The 25199-nt window shown below is 38.4% G+C and overlaps 2 protein-coding genes across 2 annotated transcripts in view; both read right to left on the reverse strand.

Annotated features, from left to right (window-relative positions):
* LOC146489640 (xaa-Pro aminopeptidase 1-like) overlaps positions 1-23880 on the reverse strand; it is a 35533-nt gene extending 11653 nt beyond the window's left edge. Inside the window, exons 1-22 of the mRNA XM_085103637.1 lie at positions 23714-23880; positions 23495-23574; positions 22879-22998; positions 21835-21898; positions 21625-21729; positions 20387-20427; positions 19856-19907; positions 19285-19307; positions 19089-19209; positions 18523-18618; positions 17331-17412; positions 15236-15395; positions 14390-14434; positions 14075-14161; positions 13236-13286; positions 12711-12775; positions 12118-12195; positions 11829-11900; positions 10408-10468; positions 9171-9240; positions 8618-8722; positions 7799-7873 (exon numbers count right to left, since the gene is read on the reverse strand). Coding sequence (XP_084959763.1) covers positions 7799-7873; positions 8618-8722; positions 9171-9240; positions 10408-10468; positions 11829-11900; positions 12118-12195; positions 12711-12775; positions 13236-13286; positions 14075-14161; positions 14390-14434; positions 15236-15395; positions 17331-17412; positions 18523-18618; positions 19089-19209; positions 19285-19307; positions 19856-19907; positions 20387-20427; positions 21625-21729; positions 21835-21898; positions 22879-22998; positions 23495-23574; positions 23714-23759 — 1699 coding nt within the window. The 5' untranslated portion in view covers positions 23760-23880. The remainder of the gene's footprint in view (positions 1-7798; positions 7874-8617; positions 8723-9170; positions 9241-10407; positions 10469-11828; positions 11901-12117; positions 12196-12710; positions 12776-13235; positions 13287-14074; positions 14162-14389; positions 14435-15235; positions 15396-17330; positions 17413-18522; positions 18619-19088; positions 19210-19284; positions 19308-19855; positions 19908-20386; positions 20428-21624; positions 21730-21834; positions 21899-22878; positions 22999-23494; positions 23575-23713) is intronic.
* On the reverse strand, positions 3522-6149 carry LOC146489641 (adenosine receptor A2a-like). Its single transcript, XM_085103614.1, has one exon. The coding sequence runs from the start codon at positions 5356-5358 to the stop codon at positions 4327-4329; it is 1032 nt and encodes a 343-aa protein (XP_084959740.1). The 5' UTR covers positions 5359-6149; the 3' UTR covers positions 3522-4326.
* Positions 23881-25199: the final 1319 nt, after the last annotated feature.

The following is a 25199-nucleotide window of genomic DNA, read 5'->3' on the forward strand; positions in this document are numbered from 1 at the left end:
TTTTTATTTTTAAAGCAACTGTACCGAGTCAGTATGTTAAAATGTTTTCCACGTTCCCTGTTTTTGGAAAGTGCTGTTAAAGTTTAGACAGCTAGCAACACGCGACTTACATAAGAATTGTCTCTTCTCCAGAAAATCCTTTCTTCTTTATCAACGGCAAATACACTTCACACTACATCGGCGTGTTGTATCTTCCCTCACACCTCAAAAGGTTCCATTTTAATTCCATGGAGACAAAGTGTTTTTTTACAATTTTATAACCAATGAAAATTTATGTTTTCCCATAAAGATATGGAAACATGGTTTTCACAGCAACAAACGATAGCTCAAAAAACAGAGGTAAGCCCAAAGAAACGCTTCGAGACTGTGACGAACTTTATGATTCATAGAGGAAAGTTTTTTGACAAAATCTGTAAATGCCTTATTGTCAACTTATGCTGCTGCTCTACTCAAACCTTGGTAGCCAGGATCATTATATATTCCGTATAGCACCTAATTGCATTCCAAGAGACATCTCACAAGCTACGAAAACGTGCATTCATAGCAAGAAGACATCAAACACTTGCATTTACAGCGAAATTACATCAAAGGGGAGCAATTGTGCTCCCCTGGATCACAAGTAAATGACAGTTTTCAGAATATAGTAATTTACTTCCCGCACGCAACCTGAGTTCCGCTTAGTCACCCAAGGTAACTAGACTTGGTTACTTCAGTTTGTGTTTTTGCAACATTCGTCTCCGCGCTGAGCATTGATCGTATAATTTTAAGAGTAAAATAACCACTGATACCTGAATTACTCTTTCCCCGCATTTCACGAGCGTTAAGTTTGTGAAAAAATCAAATTATGTGCAAAACATTACAGACAGTAAAGCAAGTCATTCTATTATCCCCAGAAACCACAATTAATGACGCGCTTTTTAATTCGCTCTGGCGAAGGGCTAACGCTCGAAACGTCTGCACTCGAATCTCTTTACGGAGGCCAACCTGCACTTCTCGACTGTGACTTGAAATCCCTTTCTCTGACACCTTTTAAATAATGTTTGTTATAATAATGACTGGCAGGAGAGTACTCGGCTGGATTTTACATCCAATTTAAAGTATTGCAAAAATAGATAGATAGTTTATTAGGAAATTACTTCGCAGCCAAAAGGCTGAATTGCGTAATTTGAAAATGTTGAGAATATAATATATATAATATGAAACATGAGTTAATGTGTTATAAATACAAATTATTTAACTCTAAATAGGTGATCTGTAGGGAAACTTAAATTATATCAAGTATTCCTCCCCCACCCCTCCCCTCCCCCCCCCCCCCCCTCAGGAAAAAATTGAACTTCATACCCGACAGGTGCTTGCAAGGCGAAAAGCTATCGTACTTATTTTATCATTGGAATATGCAAAGACGCAATAGCGTTCTTTGGTTAAAATAATACACAGTTTGAATTTTTTTCAGTTCATATCCTCGGACAAAAAAATCAAGCACACGTTTGCTTCAATAAATAATTGGGTAACATGACTGACTAAACCGGCTGCGAAGACAGACAATGTAAAGTTTCAGCTGAAAACATGTTTTTTTTTTTTCTCCTACTTTTCTATCCTGAGGAAGCTTTAGTTTTTGCTCAGAATTATAAAAAGTTCCACAACAGGTAGAGATACAGAAAAAGCATTTTGAATGCGAAGCTTAAGTGAATTGATTCAATATTGGACTTAATACAAGTGAGCTGATATGGATAATTGTTTATTTTCTATGAATACGTGGGTTCTCAAACTTCACACGCACGAAACCTAACAGCTGTTTAATGTCAGGTAGAAATATTTGCTTTTATCTCCCGCTTTTCGATCCTGAGAAAGCTTTGGATTTCGATACGAAATATAAAAAGCATTAAAGCAGGTATAGATAGGCGGAAAGCATGCACAATTAGAAGTGAATGGATAATTTATGAACAAGCAGTTTCAATATTGAACTTGAGGCACGTTAGGCAATAAATCATTGTTTATTTTCAACGACAGCTCCATGGGCTTCGCCATGTAAAACGCACGAGAACCCAAAGGTGGCACTGGCACTCCTAAGCCTCTCGATGGCTTTCGTCTTGGTCGCTGCGTTTTGGGTCACGCGGTCCAATTGAAAAAGCGTTCGTCTCGGATACGTCACCGAAACGAATTAACCGTGATCGAGGGCCTGCGAAAAAGTCATATAGGAACCCACCAGGGTGTTACAGGCAAAGACAGCTCGCGGAAAGTGTACGAGTTCAGATAGAATTGCATAGCTATTAGAATTCTCGCCATCTGGTTGGCTATCGAGGCGAGGAATTCAGAGTGGAATTGCGAGTTGAAAGCGAGGTTGACCGATATTGCACCATAGCAACGCGTAGCCTCTCATAGCAACGCAGGCAAAATTGGAAACAATTATGTTTTCAAAACATTTGTCTCCATTTACAAAGCAATAAGCTGACCGAAGTGAGGAAACAGAAGATTTTCCTTGTTTTAATTTAAATTATGACTTCCTCGAGAGATTTTCTAAGACGCCGCATACGCTTACGAGCACGAGAAATCGGCAGCAGTCTATCGCGAAAGAAAAAATGGCGGAAGGAAGAGAAACGAGCAAAAGCTATGCGATTCAAGAAAAATTCACCACCTGACTCGTGAATTCCACGTTCAATTTCACTTGAAAAACCGATATCGGTTTTTCGCGTTTTTCGACTCGGTAGGAAAACGTAGAAGAAATGAAACAAAACAAGCAAACAAACAAACAAATAAAACGCTTATCAACAAATACACGAGCACTTAATACATTTTAATCTAACGGTGATAAAATTGTGATAAACTTAGAAGATTCATTTTTCATGCACGTTCTATTTTGATTCCTCAGCTAAACAATGAGAGAGACTGATTTTTGTTGAATGTTTTACAAACAGCTTGCCTTTCTCTTCCTTTACTACGGCAATATGGAAAACTTAAATGCCATTATTATACATTTTCAAGCTAATCTCGTAGCCAGATCTCATTTGGTTCGGGAATGTCAAAATGTGAGAAATGTTACTTTATTATGAGATATTTCTGGAAAAAAACGTGGTTACCCACGACTTTCTTTTTGATTCCAGTAACACTTGTACAATTTAGCATATCCAGGCGACGAGCAAACTTTGTGGCAAGGTGCTTGTTATTGAATAACGAGCCTAATAAGCTCTGAGAAACCAAACACTATTAAATTGGAATCCGTCTCATCTGACTAATAAAGTTATACTGTGACAAAGAAAATATCCTGCCTTCGGAAGGTGTACTTCCCTCGCTCATTTATACAATATTCCAAGTTGTTTGTTTAGTAGCTATATATAGTACAATGAATAAAGTCATTAAGTAGTTTTTGAATATTGAAAGATATTTGTGTACAACAGCCTTTTAAGTCGATTTCCGTGTCTACGTTTTACAAAGCTGTAATGTTCATTTTTAACCTTTCAGTCATCTAAGACTGTCCATTCATTTTAACTGAACTATGTATAATAACCAATCTTACTACGACAGTGTTTTGGAACTTTTATGACCTTCTACTGACGTTATTTGACTCAGGCTAAATATTTACAGCTGTACGATTGGCTTCAATTGTGTACGGGTACTATGAATCAGTCATTTAAAATGTGTATTTTTACATTTCTGTAAGCTTGTGAAATGTTTCCTTTTGTTAGCTATGAGTGCCATATCGTAAGTCGTCGCAGGTGTGGGCAACTTAAAACAAAAGGACCCACGAACAAAATGATGCTTTTAACTTTTATCTAGAACAAATTCTTCTTCGTAACAGCTAGCTTCTTCCCGCGAATACCGTGGTTTATTCCGCTATCACCAGCATGTGCTGTTATCAGCCGTTGCCTAACAGCGAAATATTCCCTTGCACGCCAGCCAAAGAGTTTAGCACACTTTAATAAACCGCGAAAATTGCTTCTGAATTGTTTTCATTTCTCCATTTTAGTTACAGCAGATGGCGATAAAACCAAATGCAACTTCGAAGACTATTTTAAATGTTTTCGCCGTTTTACAGCTGTGTTATTAGATTTATGTGTAACAGTACTAGCTATGAATGAGTCATTTAAATTTCTAAGCTTGCTTGTAAACCTTTTTCGCGACGATCACTGTTCGTGACATGTTGCTCGCAAAACAAGAGGAAGTTTAAACGCTGTACACGAAGACCTTCTTATCTATAGTTGATTGTTCTTCGTTACAGCCACGTTTTCCTTCTCGTAAACAGTCACTCAGCTTTCCACTGCTTTTAATGAGTGTGTGATGTCCACAGCGTCAGCTAACAGCGAAATAGTCGAAATAGTTGCACCCTCACTAGGCGCACTTCAGCAGTCTGCGAAAAGCCTCCCTAAATTGTTCATTTCTCCAGCCGTAGATAACAGGATTACAAACGGCGTTTAAACAAAATGCAAAGGCGTGAACGATGTACTTAAAATATTTGAGCTTTCGCCGGCGACAATCATCATCAGGCAGCTTACCGAAAAAACGAAGGCTTGTAGTGATCAAGAGTGGGACGATACTGAGAAGACACACTACCACAACAATGGCAAGAGTGCGAGCGCCTTTCATTTCACGCTTAATGGAAATATCTGGGAAGTTGCCTTGGTCTCTGATCTGTTTTCGGTGCTTGTTTGACACAAGAAAGGTGTAGCCATACGAGCATAGAATGATCACCAGAGGGATGACAAGCATGGAGGTGACCAAGAAGATCAGATACCCGTTGGTTAACGCCGGTGTCGACCCGCGCGAATGCGATTTCTTTTGCTTGTGGCATGGATGCATCGCATGAACAAGGTCTCCGTAGGCGTCGTTGTTGCTCGCCCTAAGCGCCTGTGGAAAGACAAGGGTGACAGCTACAGCCCACAGCCAAACCGCGATGGACGCGAACAGCGCTCGGCGATTAGTCACTATGGTGTGGTATCTCAAGGAGAACTTGATGGCGATAAAACGTTCAACGCTGATCAACGCGAGATGAAGGATAATGACAGCGGTGAGTGTGAAGCTGAACGATGCCTCTACCTTGCAAACACTCTTCAGCATATGGACATCATGAGAGCTTAGAAATGCAGACAGTGTACTAATGTTTATGATAAAAGAGATCACTATTAAACTGTCCGCGGTGCACAAACTCACCAGAATTACATTGGACGCAGTTCGCAGGCTGGAAAATTTGTAAAAGGCTATGATCACCAACGAATTTCCGCATACGGCCGCGATTATCACAACGCATTGTATGCTGATTCTGATAAATGGGATCACCGTTTCTTCGATGTGAAAATTTGTAGAATTCGTACTTGTTTCGTTACAATTCCCTTCTTGTTGGTCCGTCGAATAATTACCGTCCATGATGTAACTGTGTGGGTCGCTGAAGAGAAGTGACTTGAAGGACAACAGACCGAGTTTAGCATCAGTTTCGTTTTCTATAATTTTTCGTCACTACTAGCTTTTAGAATTAAACAGACCACTTAAATGCCATCTGCTTGAGGATGATGTCAAATTTTGAATAAGACAACTGCACATTAGCATTTATAAGTTATAACGCTCGGTACCATATGTTCTCTTTTAGCAAAATAATAAGATGGGATAAAAACTGTATTTCTTTCGGACTAAGAGAAAATCTTCAACTCGTGTCACGTACTTGCACTTTTTTGTGGTTTCAGCTTTGTAGCTTAGCTGAAACCTACATGGTCATCGTGTAATGTATTAAAGTAAGAAAGAAAGTAAGCAAGTCCATTTTCCGTAAAGGTTCAGAATGCCGAAGGTTCGCCACGACAGGTTCACGAGATCTTGGTCGGCTTTTATTCGTACGGAAGATCCTTGTATTCAATTCAAAATGACTGCCGCGTCTCTCATGCGTGGATTTTCACGGTGGCAGTTTATGGTTCTTGGAAGGAAAACACAGGTTTTTAACACTGTAAATCAAAAGAACAACTTCTATGGAACACTCGGCTGCTTAAAAAGAGGAAATCAGTAAGTTAATAGCGAAGAAATTCCTTTTCGAGATTGTGTCAAGGCGAAACATGTGCGATCGTAAACAAGATCTGCAAATCATCCCATGAGCAGTAGACGTTCCGCGCACAGGGCCCCCACACAAGCTGTGTGACCGTTTCAATTTTGAATTTATAGAGGAAATGTATGGGAATGTCGAAAATCCTCGTATTATCGTACTAGATTACGATAAATATTCTCATTTAACATCAAAATAAACGTATTTTTACTTAAATGTTGTGTGTTGTCGTTCTTGTGGTTGAAAACGGCAATTTTAGCGATTTGAAGGGTTCGGCCTTGGACGTTCGCTCGAGTGTTGTCTCTCTACTATTACAGTCAACCCAGGTCACGCGTGAACAGAATTTCCAAGAATGAAATGAACATTCGACTTTCTCTTTGTAATGTCCGACGTGTGAATGGAATGTTGGACATTTCTCTAAAAATCGTTCCGAAAAAGACGCATTAACTGAAAAAAAAGATTCAAAATACTTGAGAAACAATTGTTATTCTTGAAATATTCAATTTTGCAATGTAAAGAAAAATGCATAGCTTTATCCTGTCAATAAGCTAGGGAAATTTATGCGGGAACCCCGAAATCTCGTTGGCGATGTTCAAAACTGACATGTAAATTTCAAAACTCCGTTCAAATTTCGAAAATACCGTTCACGCGTGACCTGGGTTGACTGTAAACTCGAGTGAACGTCCAACACCGAACCCTTCAAATCGCTGAAACGTGCAAAACATAACAGACAGTAAAGCAAGGCAGTCTATTATCCCCAGAAACCACAATTGATGACGCGCCTTTTAATTCGTGCTGGCGAAGGGCTAACGCTCGAAACGTCTGCACTCGAATCATTGTAATTCTCGACGATTCTTGACTGTGACTTGAAATCCCTTTCTGTGACACCTTTTAAATAATGTTTGTTATTATAATGGTAGTATCGAGAACGAAGACCGAAGCACGAAGCACCCCAAAACTCGAAAACGAAGCACTCTAAAACTCGAAAACGAAGCACCCTAGGTCGAAAATGAAGCGAGTAGGTCGAAAACGAAGCATCCAGTTTTTTTTTTGTTGTTGTTTATTCAAGGTCGAAATTTAGTCACCAATCAAGTACGATAACCGATAGAGTGCTGCGCAAAACTATTCAACTGCGAGGTGCTTCGTTTTCGAGTTTTGGGATGCTTCGTTTTCGACCTTACTTACCTTGGATGCTTCCTTTTTCGAGTTTTTGGGGTGCTTCGTGCTTGGGTCTTCGTTTTCGAAACCACCTTATTATAATGGCTGGCAGGAGTACTCGGCTGGATTTTAAATCCAATTTAAAGTATTGCATAAATAGATAGATAGTTTATTAGAAAATTACTCCGCAGCCGAAAGGCTGAATTGCGTAACTTACAAATGTTGAGAATATACTATATATAAATAAGAAACGTGAATTAATATGCTATAAATACAAAATCATAAAACTATAAATTCAATATTATCCAAAAGGGCCATACTAAAAAATGTGAATGTGTAAATCAGTATATGCAACAACTGTGTAGACCTATGTATTATTATGTAATGTTAGGATTTCTTGCGAGGGGAGCGGACGGCGATGTCGCTGGGTCTCGCAAATCTTACCCCTATGCAGTCGTCCCTGTTCCCCCATCCCCGGGTCCGTCAGTGATTTTAGCATATAGTTTAGGCTTTAAACCTACTGAGCAAGAAATGTGAATAAGGAGTGTCCGGTAAACAAATGTCTGGTTTTACTGTTACGTTCACTATCGTTTTTATCTGTATTCAGCTAATTTGGCTTACCGTCTGATAGAATCATTCCAGGCATGAGAATCTTCTCGTCTTCTATAGGAAATCCTGGGGCTATACACTGCGGCCCTGCATGAAAATGAAAGTAAAGTTTGACGATATCTGAAAAATTAGATATCCGGAGACAGGTCTGGGCATTCTTAATGATCATGGGTTTGTTTCCTTAGCGCATGACAAATTGGTGTGCCTCCTTTGTACGTGACAGTTTACCTACTGTGTGCGGTATTCGTTTATTCGTCGTTTAAAAAGGTAACAGGACGGATCACTCTCAAAAATTTTCGATGTTGCCGTCCAGGTTGGGAAAACACTCGGATGCAATTCATGTGCAGATTTTGTGATTTGTTAGAAGTAGGTCCTTCGTGCTCCACGCTTGAACTGTGATGGGCATTACCTACTTACGGACAGTGCCTACTTTTGTTAATGCGCATACGTTCTGCGCATCTCGAGATACTCCGGTTTCCTATGGGTGGTGGCTACTAATACAGGGATAGTTTTGCGCGGTTTAAAATTATGCGGAGAAAGCAGAACTTAGCAGGTGCTTTTGGTATCCAAGAAGAAAGTTGGGGGTAACCATACATTTTTCAGGGAAATAAAGCTTCAATTTGATAAAAAATAATTCCATACATTGCTTTGTATTTTAGCACTTTTTAAAATTATAGATTAATTAACTCTAAAAAATGCTTGGTTACCCCCAATTTTTTTGGATTCCTATAGCCCTTGCTAAGATCTGCTTTCCCCGTATAGTCATCAGCAAACTGCGCAAAAAATACCTCAGTATTAGTAGGCACCGTCCTTAAGTCATATGTTGAATACCTTCGTGTACGTTAAGGAAATGTCCGATTCCGTGTCCAGTACCATGTCGATAATCCAATCCTATTTTCCACAAAGGCTCTCGTGCAAACACATCTAATGTCCTCCCTAAATGAACAAAAAAAGGAAGGTGGAGCGTAATAAGGAAAAGTTACAAACAATGCTGAGACTTTGTAACAAAGGAAGGTACAAGAATTGGAACATATGTTGAGACGATGTTTTAAACTATAAAATCAATTTAGTTACATTTTGCGCTACTACGTTTGGAGTTATGTTCTTATATTGAATTTTGCGTGAAAAGTTTTTACATTTTGCGCTAAGAGTGGTCGCATTTTGGGATACCATTACAACACGCATCAGTGATTACATTTTGTGGGGTAACGAGCGTTTATCACATATGTATCAGTCTAACACAGGTTTGCCTAAAAAATAGGCAGTAATTAACAAACTTCATTTTTTCTTTTTTCTAATCTGTTGTGAATTAAATATTGTAAACTGAAAATTTTGAGGGATAACTACTACTGTAGTTAGTAATATCTGAGCCATTATTTCTTACCGTACGTGTCATTAGGAAACACTGCATTAGCAATGTCCATATGTCCTTTTAAAACTCTTGTGTAACAATCCTGGTGAAGACATAAACATTTGTCGTTAGCGAGGGTAGTAAAGTATACATTTGTCGCTAAGTGGTTTTACACCCAAGCATTTCTTCATCACTCACGCACTACCCTCGATCTGAAAGGGATCCATGTTATTTTAGTCAGCCCAAATTTCAACAATTTACAACAATTACGTTGAAATCATCTTTTCGGGAGGTCTTTGACAGGCGATAGAATCACAATTTAATTTACGAGTGGGATGATTGTCCGCTTTGCGCTTTCCTGGACCTCGAAATGGAAATCACGGTAACAGAATGAAATTAAAGAGACGTATTTCAATTATTTTCAAATACCAAAGGATTACAGAAAGAAGTCGCGTGTAAATTCAAAAGTAATTTATTATTTCATTACCGATGATAGTACTTAGCAGTATTTAGATGAACAACAAAACTGGCCCAAGACCGCCGATTTGTGATCATATACCATACCTTTTCTCGCAACAAAAAAGAGACCAAATCAAGCGTGCTAGGTGATCGAAAATAAACAGCTTTGCAACGACTACAAGCTATTGTATTATTGTCCACGTGATTAACGTGCGGAAAGATGACGCTGTTACTACAAGAATTATATATGTAGTGCATTAACAACAACAGCGACAACAACAATAATACTTTATTTACCCACGCTACATCTAGGAGTGATAAAAACTCGTTAAAACATGAGCGTGAAACGAAAAGCATCAAAAAGAAAAGAAATAATTTAAAAATTACTTAAATTACTTAAATCTTAGATCTATCTATAAACCTGCTTCTTCAAAAGACATCTAAAAGTAGAGATATCCTTGGCATTTCTAACATACGTGAATAAAGTGAATGAAACTGTATGTTATAGAACAGAAGATGTATTTACTGCTGAGAGTGTAAGTTTTTCAGTGGTGTAATTTCCGCTGGGCAGAACAGTTGTTCAATTTACCTACGAATTAGAGCTTACTTCGATTGATGTCATCAGAGTTTGCAAGGCCGATTCGTATTTCTCTTGGTTTCACCTCCTTTCGAAAATCATTGTTCAATTCTCGAAACAATAAGGCAACTTTATCCTGGCTGGGGAGATGTGAGTGGCAGGTTTGACGCCAGGGAAGGAGGCTCAATGCCTTGCTGCTTAAAGCTTTAGAAGCCATAATAACATTTAACTTACCTTCTCATGTTGGCTGGGCACTCCAAAATGAACAGTGCGTGTCGTATCTGTCGTACCATCTCTAAATAATAGAAAACAACACTAAAGCATAGCAACGATAGCCAATTGTCGACACAGTGTTTATGTATTTCTACCCTCACGATAATGAGATCCTCCTTCGTTTAATTCCCGGGCATTCGATAGCCTTAGACATCATTCATTGTTCAGGTACTCTCCTGCACACATATTCCCCCGCAACAAGAGATTATTAGCCCTCCTTTTCTACTAATGATACTTTCACAACGGGATTCAAGGGTTAAAAATTTTGCACGTGAAAACTGCGACCATGGTATATCGCATGAAGACGATATAGCGGGCCAGGCCTTCTTTTCCACATACAGATGTTAAAAAACGGTAGAAACTAAGGTAAAATTTAATTTATTTAAGTAACTTACAAAGTGATTAACTAAATTTCATTAGGTTAGTTTATTCCACGAGGTTCTAGAGTCGTGGTTTTAGTAAACATGTGTGACTCCGGAGGGCTTGGCACGAGGTGAATAAATCACATATCCACGATATGAGCAGGTGGACAATTTAAAAGTAAGTAGGTTATCAAGTGAGATGCTATTGAAAACAATTGGACCAATATGTATATACTTTCGTAAGGATGCTGAAAATACACATTCGGGTTTCCACGTGGAAACTCGTCCTGTAGACACGTCGTTTGTTCTTCTGCCTCCATTGTCGGGGAGTAGGGATGGCGCGGTGCTGAGAGCACTCTCCTCCCACCAATATGGCCCGGGTTCGATTCCCGGACTTGGCGTCATATGTGGGTTGAAGTTGTTCTTGGTTGTCGTCCTTGCTCCGAGGTTTTTTTTTTTTTTTCGGGCACTCAGGTTCTCCTCTCTCCACAAAAAACAACATCCTCAAATTCCAATTCGACCTGGAACGCACGGACATCTTTGAATGGGTTCCTAGAGCTCTTTGGTGCTCCGTGGGTAAATAAGTTACATTTTACATTTTTTTTTTCTTTCTTTTTTTTTTTTTTTTACCTTTTTTACATTGTTTTTAGCATTTCTAATTTATATTCTTTTACGTCATCCGAGAGTTTAAAAAGCTCAGCTTACATGAAGTTTATCCTATTTCATTCACAAAAAGATGTTCAAATGCACTTGAACTTATGGCTCAAACCTGCTTTCACAACTGGAAAAAAGGCGGGAAAACTTTATCGTCGAAAGTAAAACGAGACGCTACAATGTGGTTCTACGAAACATTTACTTTTTGTCAGGTTTCGTTGCACCAGTACTCGGCAAGAAATTTTGTCCAACCAGCTTAAACATTGCAATAGATTTTAAACGTTGTATCACCTTTTCCCTAGTCCTTGGACTTATTTATATTTTGGCTGATTGGTAAACAGCCTTAATTAACAGCGCAAACCTTACAAGTATTGTCCTCCAGAATCCAACAGAAAAATGCCTTCTTTGTTGATCTTCGCGTCTGTAAATCTATTTGCTCTGCAGGGTAAGAAATGCAGAAAAAGTACTGACGATAGTCAAACAAACCAGTCTTACAAAATTCTGAGTGAGTAATACGATTTTAAAAGCGGTTTATCACTGGAGCGAATGACCGCCAGTAACGCCATCACAAAGAACTAAACAGACCAGAGTTCCCGGGGACGAGGTCCCACGCTTCCAGTTGCCAAGAACTTTCTGAGTTATTAACTTGACTTACTTGTAATGAATAATCGCGCTGTTTGGTCCAAAGCCAGAAATTGTCGCAAAGCTAGGGCTTATGAAGTTCTCCTGTTGACTTTAACAAGATAGGATACAGAAGATTAAGGCATTTCTGAATAAAGAGCTGTTTGGCGTAGTGAGCCTCAAATTTCAAGTTAGCTCAACGTGACTTGCCAACTCATTTCAACGTATCTATCCCTTTTGGTGCAAGTTTTGATTTCATAATGATCTTAATTGTTAATAAAGAATGCTAAAAGGTACAGAAATACGAAATAATATAATTGCGCGTAACTGAACTCTGTAACCGCTCAGTAAATTCAGGCTCCGCCCACCCGCCAGCTTGCGTTATTTTTACGGGGGATGGAAGGGGTGGTCTTATTTTCATAGTTTTGAAGCCATAAAAAAGCTATTTAATGAAAGGACTTACAAGATAAATGTAATGTATGTTTGGGCACAGGTGTAATCTGAAAGTTTCATACAAGCACCAAAATATTTCGAAATCTTAATGCCAGGAATCAGTAAGCTGCTGCTTCACGAGATGACTAATAGAGCGGTAAAAGACGAGCCTGTGTTAACAATAATTTGTCTTACGATCTAAAGTGTAAGAGCTTTGTTTCAGCTGTAAGTTCTGTAAGCTGCGAAGAATTCCTTGAAATCTGTAACATAAATAAACACACCAAGTTAGTGCAGCTCAGGAGGTCAGGGAAAGTTCACCAGACACGCCGTAGTTAGTTTCTTCTGGCTTTTAAATAACAAGTTGCTAGGTTAACAGACAGTTTACTTTCGGAGACAGTGGATTCCGTCGCAAGGTAAAACGTACAAAAAAATGTCAGCTTTTCCCAAGCTTTGAGGGTGCATGCTATGCGTAATCGGTTCATTGTCAACACAAACGGATTCCGTGGAAAGATATATTCGGGGACAAAGACCATGATCTTGAAACTACGCTATGATGCAAAAGACACAAAAAACAGACAAGTGAAATTGTGAGACGAAATATAAGTTGTTACCATTTCTAAAGGGCTAGATCTAAAGGAACCACTTCTGTACTCTCCCCTCCACATAGCAAAAATCTTGGATCCATTACTGTTTAGTAAAAAATTCATTTATTCTACATACCTCCTGTTCAATCCAAGCAAAAAACTCACACATAGCCATACAATCCTTTAGCTGAAAATGATAACAATTGGAATGCAATTAACAACGAACAAGACGCTTGAAATAAAATTGCTCTGCTTCAATATTTTTACGTTCTGCCAAAGTATATTATCTATGCGCAAGTGAGAAGCATCGAGCACCAGAATAACAATTTTATTACAAACGTCCAAAAATATTTCCGCCCAATTGCCAAATTTTAATAATAACGGTACAGTTTAGAATTGTTTACTCTGCCGACTGATTTTGCCGTATTACTTCAAGTTCAAAATTCCAGCAAAATAAGCGCAATCAGAATATTTTCATTTTATCGTCAGTATTATTTGATATTAAGAACTGGAGCAGGGATTTGGTTGGCTTAGTGGCCATGGTGTATGAGCCATTGTTATTAAAAACAATCAGAAATATTGCTATATTTTGCTTATTTCTCTTTGCAAGGACAACCAGAAGACAATTTAATTGTCGCTGTTTCTCAGGCATGGTATAATGGCTCACATACCATGGCCGCTAAGCCAATCAAATCCCTGGAATTGCATTATACAATGATTCAGTTTTTAATAAAACCGAATAGGCGCACGGTAACATAAAATTTACTTGCTTTATACATTAAAAGACATTTCTTTCTTCATGTTATTGATGTTAACTTTCATGCCGAGTGTGTTAATAAGAAACGCTAAACACTTTTTACAAATTTGTAGACTTTGGTAATCGATACCAATTGATATCAATCGAAGATTGATATCGACGTTAATGACGTATTTTAATATGGTCGGATAGATGAATGGGTTTATTCTTCAACTTACATTAGCTTTTTTCAATCCTTCAATTTCTGTCGGGTTCTTCAAAGCCTTTGGTAAGGCAATTGGAGATTCATCTACCAACAACTTTTCCTAACAAGAATAAAATACGTTATCAATTCAAGTACAAATCAGTTCGAATGAAATGAGATCAAGAGAATTGTTTTTAATCAAAAAGGAAAGTAGCGACAAGCGGAAAAGAAAAATTGTTTCCCATAATTTTTTGAAGACTTGTTCCGAGCTATGCAACGTAAAACACCATCACCTGTTACGCAAATTATTGAAACTATAGTTTTTACAAAATTAAGTCAAACCACGTACCTTAGGAATGTTCATTCGTATCCCATGACTTGTTGCTGTGCTGACCTGAGTTGATAAAAGAGATCAACAAACAGTCAGCAAATGAGAGATAAAATATTTTAACTAAACGGTCAGCATTGTCACCTGCTTAACCGTTCTGTTTTGCTTGTTCTTTTGTTGCTGTTGTTGTTGTTGTTGTTTGTTGTTTGTTGTTTGTTTGTTTGTTTGTTTGATTGTTTTTGTTGTTTTTTGTTGTTGTTTTTTTACCGATACAACAGCACGAGAGAGCCCAAGTCAATTAAACCATTCAAAGCGAATAAAGCAGAAAGATTTTCGAATGTTAAGTTCAAGTTGTCGAGCTAATCATTTTATCTCCAAAAAAGGCGGTGATTGGACTTGCGAGCATGAGGAACCTTATAAATATAGTTTGATCAGATTCACGGGGCATAAGGGGTCAGCCTCGAAAAGCCGTAATGATTCTCTCAGACATGAATTTTGAAGTAATAAAATTCATTTTGACTCTAAAAAGGAATCTTGAGCCGGGCGATTATAAAAATACCAACAATTATTAGACGTATTTGAATATGTGAAACATATATTTGAACTGCGGTTGAAATATTAAATAAAAGAAAGACTCTCGTAGTTATTAATGCAACTTAAGCAGTTGCAAAGAGAAAGCATGAAGCCTGAAGGGAATGGACTGCCTCTTCCCGCCTGGTGTTGGTCGAACTTCCATTCAAACAGCTGAAGTTACGTTCGCGTTGAGTCGACGACGCTAAAACAAAGTCGCACATGTAAATTACTTTGGAATCGGCCAGTTGTGATTAAACACACAAAATGAGTTGGAAAAGCAGACATTGGGCTCACCCATATTTTAGCGTGTGCTTTCTCAGCCAATCGTTTGACTTCCTCCGTTATAGCCTTGTATGGTTTCAGCTGAACACATAGCTCCTTTTTGCTAGGACATGAATTAACTTTTAAATGCGTTTCCACCTGTGACGTCACCTTTTTACGATCTACAAACAATCTGCAAAGTAAAGACCAAAATCTGAGAAAATTATCCCGAGAAAAATTAACCATACTGATGTTTTTGGAGGTAATAAACTGAACGAAAATGGTATAAGGTGAAATTTCTCTCTATTTTGTGATTTAAGTGTCTGATTAAAGTAGATGTAGATTACTTACACCTGGGAACACGACTGCAAGGAGCACACTACATCATCTCTGTGGTATGGCTACTACCTTACACATGCGCCAATAGAGTGGAAGCCATGGACAGTTGTTTCCTCCTTGTTAGGACTCAGCATCCTGGGGTAGCTACATGCAGACCATGCAGTAAGCAGGACTCGAAAGCACTGCTGACCATGGCTGCTACTCCTCTGATAATATGAGTGTGCGCAAGTGTAAGATACTGGCTATACGCTAAGTTGGTATAGTGTGCTCCTTGCTGTCTGTAGTCCCCTGCGGTACTTCGCTGCACATGCGATCCTGTAATACGAATCTCTCCATGCGTCTTTGTCAAAGAGTGTTTTGATTTTCCTTTAGCCAGCAGCTCCTACAGCGATGGAGTGCAGCTGGAATTTAAGCCGCCCCTTGCTGTTGGGGGAGACCGAAGGATTAAGAAGTAATATTTCACGACACATGATCTCCATCTTGATGAGGTCAGAGTACTCGTTACAATTTTGCGTACTGTTGCCTACATGCTTCCATGGAAAAAAAAACTTTGAAAGGTACTCTTTACATTTCCTATCCTGTAAAAGAAACACAGGACAACCTTTTTTTTACCGAACAGCTACGAACTTGGCAGCGGGAACAGAATTGATACTGAATCTTATACGTGGGACTGTCGGCTGTTCTTGATCACTAAGATCTATTAAAAGGAGTGTTACTGGGTACTTTTTAGTAAAGTAGATCAAATTTCGCTTAACTTAGGAATTTGGCAGTCTTTGTAATCGTAAAACAAATCGTATAACTGTTTAACACCTGCTCAGTGATCTTTCGAATATGCAACGAGCTACAGTTTGTTAAGGCAAGGAAAGTAACATCCCAAGAAATTCCTCCATTTGCTAATCTTATGCCAGTGCGAGTGAATTGTCGGAACACTATTGACTGCGAATCGTATATTTCAACTGTCTTTCAGTACTGCCAGCAACTAAATGTATGAGTCAAGATTTCCAATAAACACCAGGTTCCATAAAGAAGTTCTGGTCCACTTGATTATAAAGATGCCTGAAGGTAATAGGGCAACTCTCACTCAGCCACGGAGAAAAATTTCCCAAAAGACCCTGTCACACAAGCAACAGTCTCATGTTAAAGAAAGCAAATATTGTCTAGAACTTTGCGGATGCAGTTTGACCTGTTGCCTTTTCCCTTTACAGCTGTGATGTTTTTGTTGTCTTTTCAAAAACGAGATCGTTAGAATCCGTGGCCGAGTAAACGGACTCTTAAACTTAGCTTAGTTTTCATTCGAGCCCAGCCTTTGTTTGATGTCTTGAGAATTTGCACCAGTACTTCATCACTGATTTGGCACTGTTGTTGGATTTTCTTTTCGTTTCTCTACTTATATTTAGTATGAATTTTTCAACAACTTGGCATCACTTAAGAAACGTCTGCAAATGATGGATCTTATTTCCTTGTTCTTCAGTACAGCTCTTAATTAATCCAGAGAAAGATGAAAACCTTGAATTATTTTATGCGCCATGATGTCCCTTTTTTGAAGGACTTTTCAGCAAAGGAAGGTGAACGATGAATCCCGTGTCATGTGAGGCTATTTCTCGTTCGCCCTTGTGATTGAGCGTCGGACACATTTTCTCTAGTGAAAATTTATCGTTCGCGTTTCTGATTGGCTGTTTTATTTGCCCGCACATCATTTTTCTGGGCACCAGTTTCAGTGGGTAAATCTCAAACACATAAAATGAAATCTAATACCTATTTGCTGATATGAAGGCGTGACGCAACTTACGTTATATCCTCAGTTGTAACAATGGCATAAGAGAAAAACACGGGCGTGTACTTGATGTCAAATCCACGAAGATTAAACAGCCCTAAAAAAGACAAGAAAACAATAGTGTGTGTAATTATTTTTCTTCTTCTGGATGTCAAAAAGCATGTATTCTACAAACCCATCAAAGGAAGACAACGCAAAAACGCTCTATTCTACGTACACACAGCAAGATCTCTTCATAACAACAACAGCAAAAACATTTTGAGTTTGCATTTCAAATTATTGTTCGTTATTATAATTTGATTATTTGGCTAAGGTACGTTGGTAATTAAGGTATGGTCTACATGTTTTTAAACATGTAGACAGCTTAAAAGCTGTATTGTTTCGTTTACAGTCTCTAGTTTTCCTATGGTTTTTGGGGCACACGCGGTCCACCTCTCTAACCGAGTAGTATAACGCAGGGGTGGTATTTTTCGATGCGATCCGTAGAAAACAACTTTGACTGGTTTCTGGGGGGACCAATCATTAACAGACTTGTTATATAGCACAACACAGGCACTTAAAATAGATCAATGTGGAAATCAAATGTATTAAGACAAAAGTGTACAAGTAACAATTTTATGTCTTATCTTGATGTTTTCCCCCACAGACGTCTCTGGATGTAAGCAAGAAGGTTTCCTTCGCCGGTGAACAAAATTAGAATTTTTAACTTCCACAAGACATAAAATCGCTTGTTCAAGTGGGAAGAATCCGCACAGCGCGGAACGGACTTCATTACGCAGATATTCGCTTGATAAATAACGCGCTGACATGTCTACGACAACATCATACTTCCTTCAGTCACGTGCTGTTCATGGTAGCAGCGGTCAATATTCCCGGATAATAGTAAACTGTTACCCTCTGATCTCATAGTCTTTGAAATAATGCCCTTCCATTGAGATTTGGTGGGAAAAAGTCTCATTGGCCTTTGTCATGTGATTATGAACTAGCCAATGAATCCACAAGAGAAGGGAAGAGCTTTAGGTTGTACGGGAAGAGCTTTAGGCTGTACTACAGTCTGAAACTACTATATTGAAAGATTCAGCATTGCTCTTGGTAAGCACTTAAGCAAAATTCCCTAATAATGCCTTGAACTGAGGATCAACTAACACAAGTGTACAGCCTGCGTCATCCCATCATGTTTCATATAACGATCTGTTTTGTTACTTACATGCTATTTCATCCAGCTTTTGAAGAACAACTGCTATGCTAGATTTTGCTCGCAACGCCTCTCGCAGGGCCAGGACTTTATCTTCCCATTTTCTGCCTAAAATTAGAATCAAGTTTGCCTGTTTAGTAGTAACTCACTAAATTGGAATGAACTTAAGTTACTTCATGTTACTTGTTTGGTTTCTAAGAGTCCGCAGCCTAGTACCTAGACTTCGAAGAGAACGTTTTTGCGGCAAAATGTCTCGGTTTTACAATAGCTTTTTATCCGAACGATTTTAGCACTTGATATTTGGGAGGCTTAAATTGGGAATGATACGGCATCGACTATTGCGAGTTCCATCTCAGCCTTGCCCGTTTAAGTTTGTGGTAACGAAGGGAAAGCAGCACACACTCAAAGATTATTGAAAGTGCTACAAGGATGGGCGCGAGAAATGCCTGGTTCCTCCACATTGCTTCCTCTAACTTTTCGTCGGTCTCAATTTTTATTTCATTGCAAGGAACATTTATTTTCTTGTTAACTTTAGCTTATGATGTACTAAAATATGACCTTTTTTATAAATTATTTACCTGAGTAAGTGACATTGAGGACTATCAAGTTTCTCTTTACGGGCTTGGGTTTTGTTTTCCATATTAAGTCAATCAGGTTTTGTTTGATGGGGATCAATTGTATGCCATTTTTCTTGAGTTCCTGGTGACGTAAGAATAGCATTAATATACTCACATCTTCCTCGTCATAGGTCAGGAGAGAATCTAGTTGCCATACCTTTTCCATGAGATCCCATTCACCTATAAAAAAAGACAAGGTAATCATCAACAGCTAAAATTAATTATATTTTTCCTTCGCTCGGCTGCGCTGCAGCTGTTTGCTTTCACACGCTTTGCAAGGTTTGATTGAGTCTGGTTGCTTGCCCTGTTTCTGTGCGTGTTTTAACTATGGTGCTACTACGATGTCTTAGCCATAACTACAGAACAGGATTAAAATGCGAAATCTAAACATAGTACAACTATGTAACAGCTATTCTCCAAATCAGACAAACCGAACCGTGAATATTTATAATACACTTTGAAATAACTACAAAGAAAACAGAAGGCCAACTATTTGCGGAAACTGAATAGACAAGTGAAAAGCAAGGTATTCATATAATCTCAGGCAGTTAGGAGTTTTTGGAAAAGTACCGTTGTGGTTATTTTCGGAAGTTCAGAGTTAGCGATATGAGTAGTTTTAATACTGTATCCTTCTCAGGTGGGATCACTAGAAATTGAGAAGAACATATTTGAAAAACAAAAACAATATTATCTCAAGATTTAATTTAAATTTGATCATTTCTACTTACATATAGAGAAAAGAAAAGGGTCCACGCCGACCTTGGAGTTTTTGGAGAGGTTCTGAAATGACATGAGGACAATTCAATGTGCTGAGCTGATTTCTGTCCACTGGTGTCTTATTCTAAGTATTCTTACATGTAACTGGGTCCAGTGACAAAATCTGGTCTAAAAGTGCCTCGAATTCCGCTTACTTAAACTTTGAGTTTAATCGTCAACGGGTTAAAGTGACGTAGTACCTGTTGAACTACTGTGGTTAGAATTGTTTGGATAAAGCCCAAGACAATGCATGGTCACAGTCTTAAGAAATTTTGACAAGTCTTAGCGGAAGGTTGAAGGAAGTTAACAATTAAGCAGCTCTTAAGACTGGCGAAAATTTAAGCATAACGAAAAACAGGGAGATAGGGTCTGCTGAACCGCTTCGTTCAAGGATTTTTTTTTTCTCTCAGCAAAATCCTTCGTCACAATAATCTGTCTCTATTGAGCGCAAACACTTAGAAAACGGCCAGAATACGATGAAAGTAAAACTGAAGGCTCCTAACCTGAACTAACCATTTGGACAGGCTTGGAGTTCCTTTTACTCCTACGGGAAATAATTACACCTATTTAGTATCAACAACTTGTACCTACACTGTAAACTTGATTACAAACTTGTTTTTGGTTGGGGGAGGGGGGAGCGGCTAAGGCGCTTAAAATGAAATTTTTGTACTGATTTTTTTCTTTCTTGTTTGTTATTTTGGTATCAATGAAGTTTTAAACAAGTAACCGTAGTCTTTTATGTGAACTTCGTCAAACTGGTTTTAAAAGAAGTCATCCTTTTTCAAGGAGGACGGCTTTTTAAAACAATTTTTCTCTTTCTTTTCTTCTTTTCTTCTTTTTTTATCTTTTTTTTTTTCTTATCTCTAAACAGATACTGGAATGTGGTAAATTTAGGAGGAAGAAATATATTATTCCACAAAAATTCTTGTCTGGCTTGTACCTTACACACACACACAAAGGTTGCGAAGTTAGAGAAGTATCTGCATTTTTTGTAATTTGCTTACTGAAAGGTGTCTCGACGTAGCATAATACCTGCATAATGCCATCATACGCAAATATGTCGAGAGAATAAATAATCAAGTGAGGAAAATTCGCCTCCCTTAAGATGATTCCATTGAATTGCATTGCGCATTTTTACTGCACATGTACATAATTTCTCGCGTCCTTAACAAGCTGAAAACATTATTATTTTCTCCTAAAGCAGCATAGTGACCTATATTTGAACTCAGCTATTACCCTCTTTATGTTTAAAGACTTTTAGAAAAAAATGGCAACACAAAAATGAGTCATCGCGAGAAATACGAGCTGGCCCACCACTCTCGGGGATAAAATAGTGGTACTGAGAAAACGCCCGCAACAAACATTTTGGGTTACTACTGCTTCATATTGTGCTTCCCTGCCAAGAAATTTATCTTTAATTGCTGTTTATGCTGAATACATTCTATGTATAACGTTTACTGTTCGAAGTTTGCGTTATCTAATTTCTCGTACTACCAGACATGGCACTGAAGAACTGATCGAATATTTAAAAAGCGAATATTGCAAGCAATTATTGGCTAATTTGAGTGGATCGTAGCGCTTTCGTGGGGAAGGTGAACTATATTTTTTTAATTGCATTTTTGGAAATAATACATAGTACTAAACAATCACAGAAAGTTTGAGAAAAATTGCACGACAACGATGATTCGAGGGAATCACTTTGAACAGGTTTTCTGTAACACCCAAATTTTGAGTAACTGACCCTCTTTTTGTAATATCCAGTTGCAATCTAGTTCCATGTTAGCTTGCAGGAAATATCTCCCATCAGTCCACAAGGCAGCCTTTGTTGCAGTCACAATAGCAGTCCCTGAAAAACATATCATTTGTACGAGTAGCTTACTATGACTTGGTGACACATCACATCAGAAGTGTAAAAGGTTCTGTTCTATTTCTAAAAAAATATGATTGATACCGCGAGATCCGCTAAATCCAGAAATGAACTCCCTCCTCTGATGCTGAGGTGCAACATCTTCACTCTGCAAAAGTTGCGATATGAACACATTACCAGACATGCACATGAGGCCGGAGATGATCTACATACGTGGATTCGCCATGAATAGGAGGAAGTGAAAATGTCACGCTTCAAAGACCATTCAAATATGTCAAATATAACCGCAGGAAACAGATTTCCCAATCTTTTACAAGAGGAGGTTGAGGGGGAGGGGTGAGATATCTTTGAATTCTGTCACAAAAGGTTCTTTTCAGGCCTACATTTATGAGAAACTTCTCATAACAGAGTTTTTAAGGAGTTTGTTTAGTGCTAGCTTCAAGTGCCTTTGAAACACATTACATTTTATTTTTTGGCGTTTTTCTGTAGTTCATAATTCTTATGAAGACTACGACCTTTTTTATAGTAAACATATTTCGGATTAAAAATCTTAATCCATCTTTAATAGAGAACCCGCTATCAAAAAAGTCAACCTTCATAAAAATTAAGACATGCCTGCTGGCTCTATAAAAATTTAGTTCATAATATCCAAAGAATGAAGATAAATAATCAAATCACGAAAAGAACAAGGCATCGAAGATGAACAATCTTAAGGTGCACTTCCACTGTCGCGTACAGTTTTACATGCATACATGTACGGACGTAAATAAATGTGTGAGCCACTTATGTAAACGTAAACGTTGAACAGCCCTCAACTTTTCAGACGTCGCAAGACGTTCATACATCAGCTATTTATTTACGTCCGTATGCACGTAAGCTGTACGGGAAAGCGAATTATCAACAAGCACAAGGACCATTACCCGTTAGCCAGGTCACGTTCCTGGCCATCAGCTGAAGGAAATAGAATGAACAGCCATTTAACACAAAAAGAGCAATGCACATCAATAGCAGCAGTCGGGTAATGGCCATTATTACAGATGTTATCACACATATATTTCATTTCTTCCTGGCTGTTTAATTTGCTGTATGTAACATGTGTAATGGTCAATAAGGCTGTTAAAAAAATACCTGATGTGCGTCAATGGACGGGACGATGTAAGCTTGTAATCCTCCTCCGTTTAGCTTGGACATAATATTTCTTAAATCCGACAAACGCTTGGTTGTGTTCACTGAGGTTCGTGGCAAAAACTAAAACGAATAGTAATAAATCAAATTACTATTCCAAGTGAACTGGCCTATATATTGCACGCCGATTTTGTTGAATCTCTTTCTACCGACTCTGTTTCAAGTTAAAAGGTAACCGTGGGAATCTCCTGGAATCTCAAATCAAAATTTTTCACCCGTATAAGCCGTGGGGATGATTGACATATTATCTTGTTCCTGAGTACCTCCCATTTGTGTGGAAAAAAAAAAAAGAAACAGTTGTTCCATTGGGAAATTAAACGAAACGGTATTCTTATTTAACTCGTTTTTACTTTAATTATCGGAACATCACCATTTGCTTCATCACGCTATTACCTTGCTAATAGATCCTAAAATTTCTAGTGGAAAGGACTGTTCCATTTGATTCCGTATCGGAGCAACCGGTTTTTACATACAAATGGAAAACGCTAAAGAATTGTACTGGTCCATTTAGCGGAATATTGCACCAGTGTCTCCATACAACCTGTCTTGTATCACTAACCTGTGGCTTTTGTTTCGAACAGATTCGCTGCTCAATCGGATCATGGAAGAAATTAAAAACATTTGGAATTTCTGCCAGTCCTTCAACAAAAACGACAGGGAAACAGATTGAATATGTGGTTACAAATTATCATCAGGTCGAAAATGTCACATCCTAATGACAATGAATAAGAAAACCTAACAAAATAAAGCAGTAGTGATCAAAAGACAATCCACTCACCAGAAGACATCATTACTGTGAGGATTACAAACCCTATAGCAACCATTATAACCACTCCAAAACACCTCACAATTGAGAGGAAATGTGCCAGCTACATCTCAGATTAAGTGGAAATGTTAGTTTCTATTTAAAAAACAGCTCTGAGAACACAGGAATCAGATATACTGTGAATCACACAATCAAGCACCGGGCTTGTTGTGTGAACAAGTCATGTAAGGCAGGTACCTGTTCTGTAACCATGACAACAAACGAACAGCAGTTAAACTCCGGCACAAGTTATACGCTAATTTTCAAAAGTAACGGAAGCGGCACGTTTATCAAACCCACCTCTCCGAGTGTTAGATATATATTTTTCTTAAATGACTAGCATACTGATTCATTTGCGATGAAAGCTATAAACCACCGGAGAATTACAAGTTACGACTTACAAAACTGGATTTTGGACTTGTACCACAGAATGTTAGTCGATTAAATTAAGCAAATTATGCTCTAACTATACGTTTGTAACCTTTATCTCTCGGCAATTTGTTTTGGTATATAATAAAACTTTTATTTTACTAACTCTTGTCGCAGATGACTCAGCCATCTCCTGTATAACCACCTATTTATCCCTATACGCGACAATTCACCATTCCCTGCTCGCGTTTTTTCAAGCGTGACACCTCAACGGACACTTGCTGATATTTTCCACTCAGTAGCAAGCTATTATATCCTGGTACATGAAATTATCAAATTCATCAATTTCTTTTAATTTTAATCACGGCTCCTCTTCTTCAGTTAATAATCAACAAATATTTCACCAAGGCATAAAAATTAGCTGTTAAACTTGGTGATCCCAAACTGCAATAAGTTGACGATTTTCTCTTTCAAACGACAACCCAATATAAAAAATGAAATTGTTGATGAAATCCCACTTTAGAGGAAACCAGGAAATCCTGTTTACGAAAGAGCTTCATGTGAAATGGGAGTTTGGAAACACAACATGTTATCGATAATGTTGACTATAATATAAACTAGTTATTTCTCATAGCGGCCTACGTGAATGTAATCATATAGATTTCCTCTCAAATTTGCCTAGTATTTAACCGTTAAATCATCCATTACATCCCTCTATTTGTTCATAAGGTCTACGTTAATTACCTCATTTCTTAATCTATGTATTCACTGATCCTTTTACTAACAAATTCATCCAAGTGTGCAACCCTGAACTCACGCAATTATAAGCCTGGCCTGTACCTTATGCATGCGCACAGCCATATCGCCCGGGCAGTGGCAACTATGGACAGCTGTTCCGGACTTGTTAGGCCTCATCAGCATGGCATAGCCGTCGGACACCGAACGACCAGAAGACCGTGTATCGGGCACCCTTTTACTGCCGAGGCGGGTGTAAAACACCCTTTTAAGCACAAATGTGGTAGCTGTTGGCGGGGAACCGCACGGTAGTTCTCCCACGGCATGCGTTGGGAAGGTGGATCGGCCTTTACGG

This window comes from Pavona decussata, unplaced genomic scaffold (assembly GCF_977016875.1).
Source record: "Pavona decussata unplaced genomic scaffold, jaPavDecu1.1 SCAFFOLD_4, whole genome shotgun sequence".
Classification (NCBI taxonomy): domain Eukaryota; kingdom Metazoa; phylum Cnidaria; class Anthozoa; order Scleractinia; family Agariciidae; genus Pavona; species Pavona decussata.

Coding starts and splice junctions, on each gene's coding strand:
- LOC146489641 (XM_085103614.1), bottom strand. CDS start 5,358: ATGGACGGTAATTATTCGACGGACCAACAAGAAGGGAATTGTAACGAA.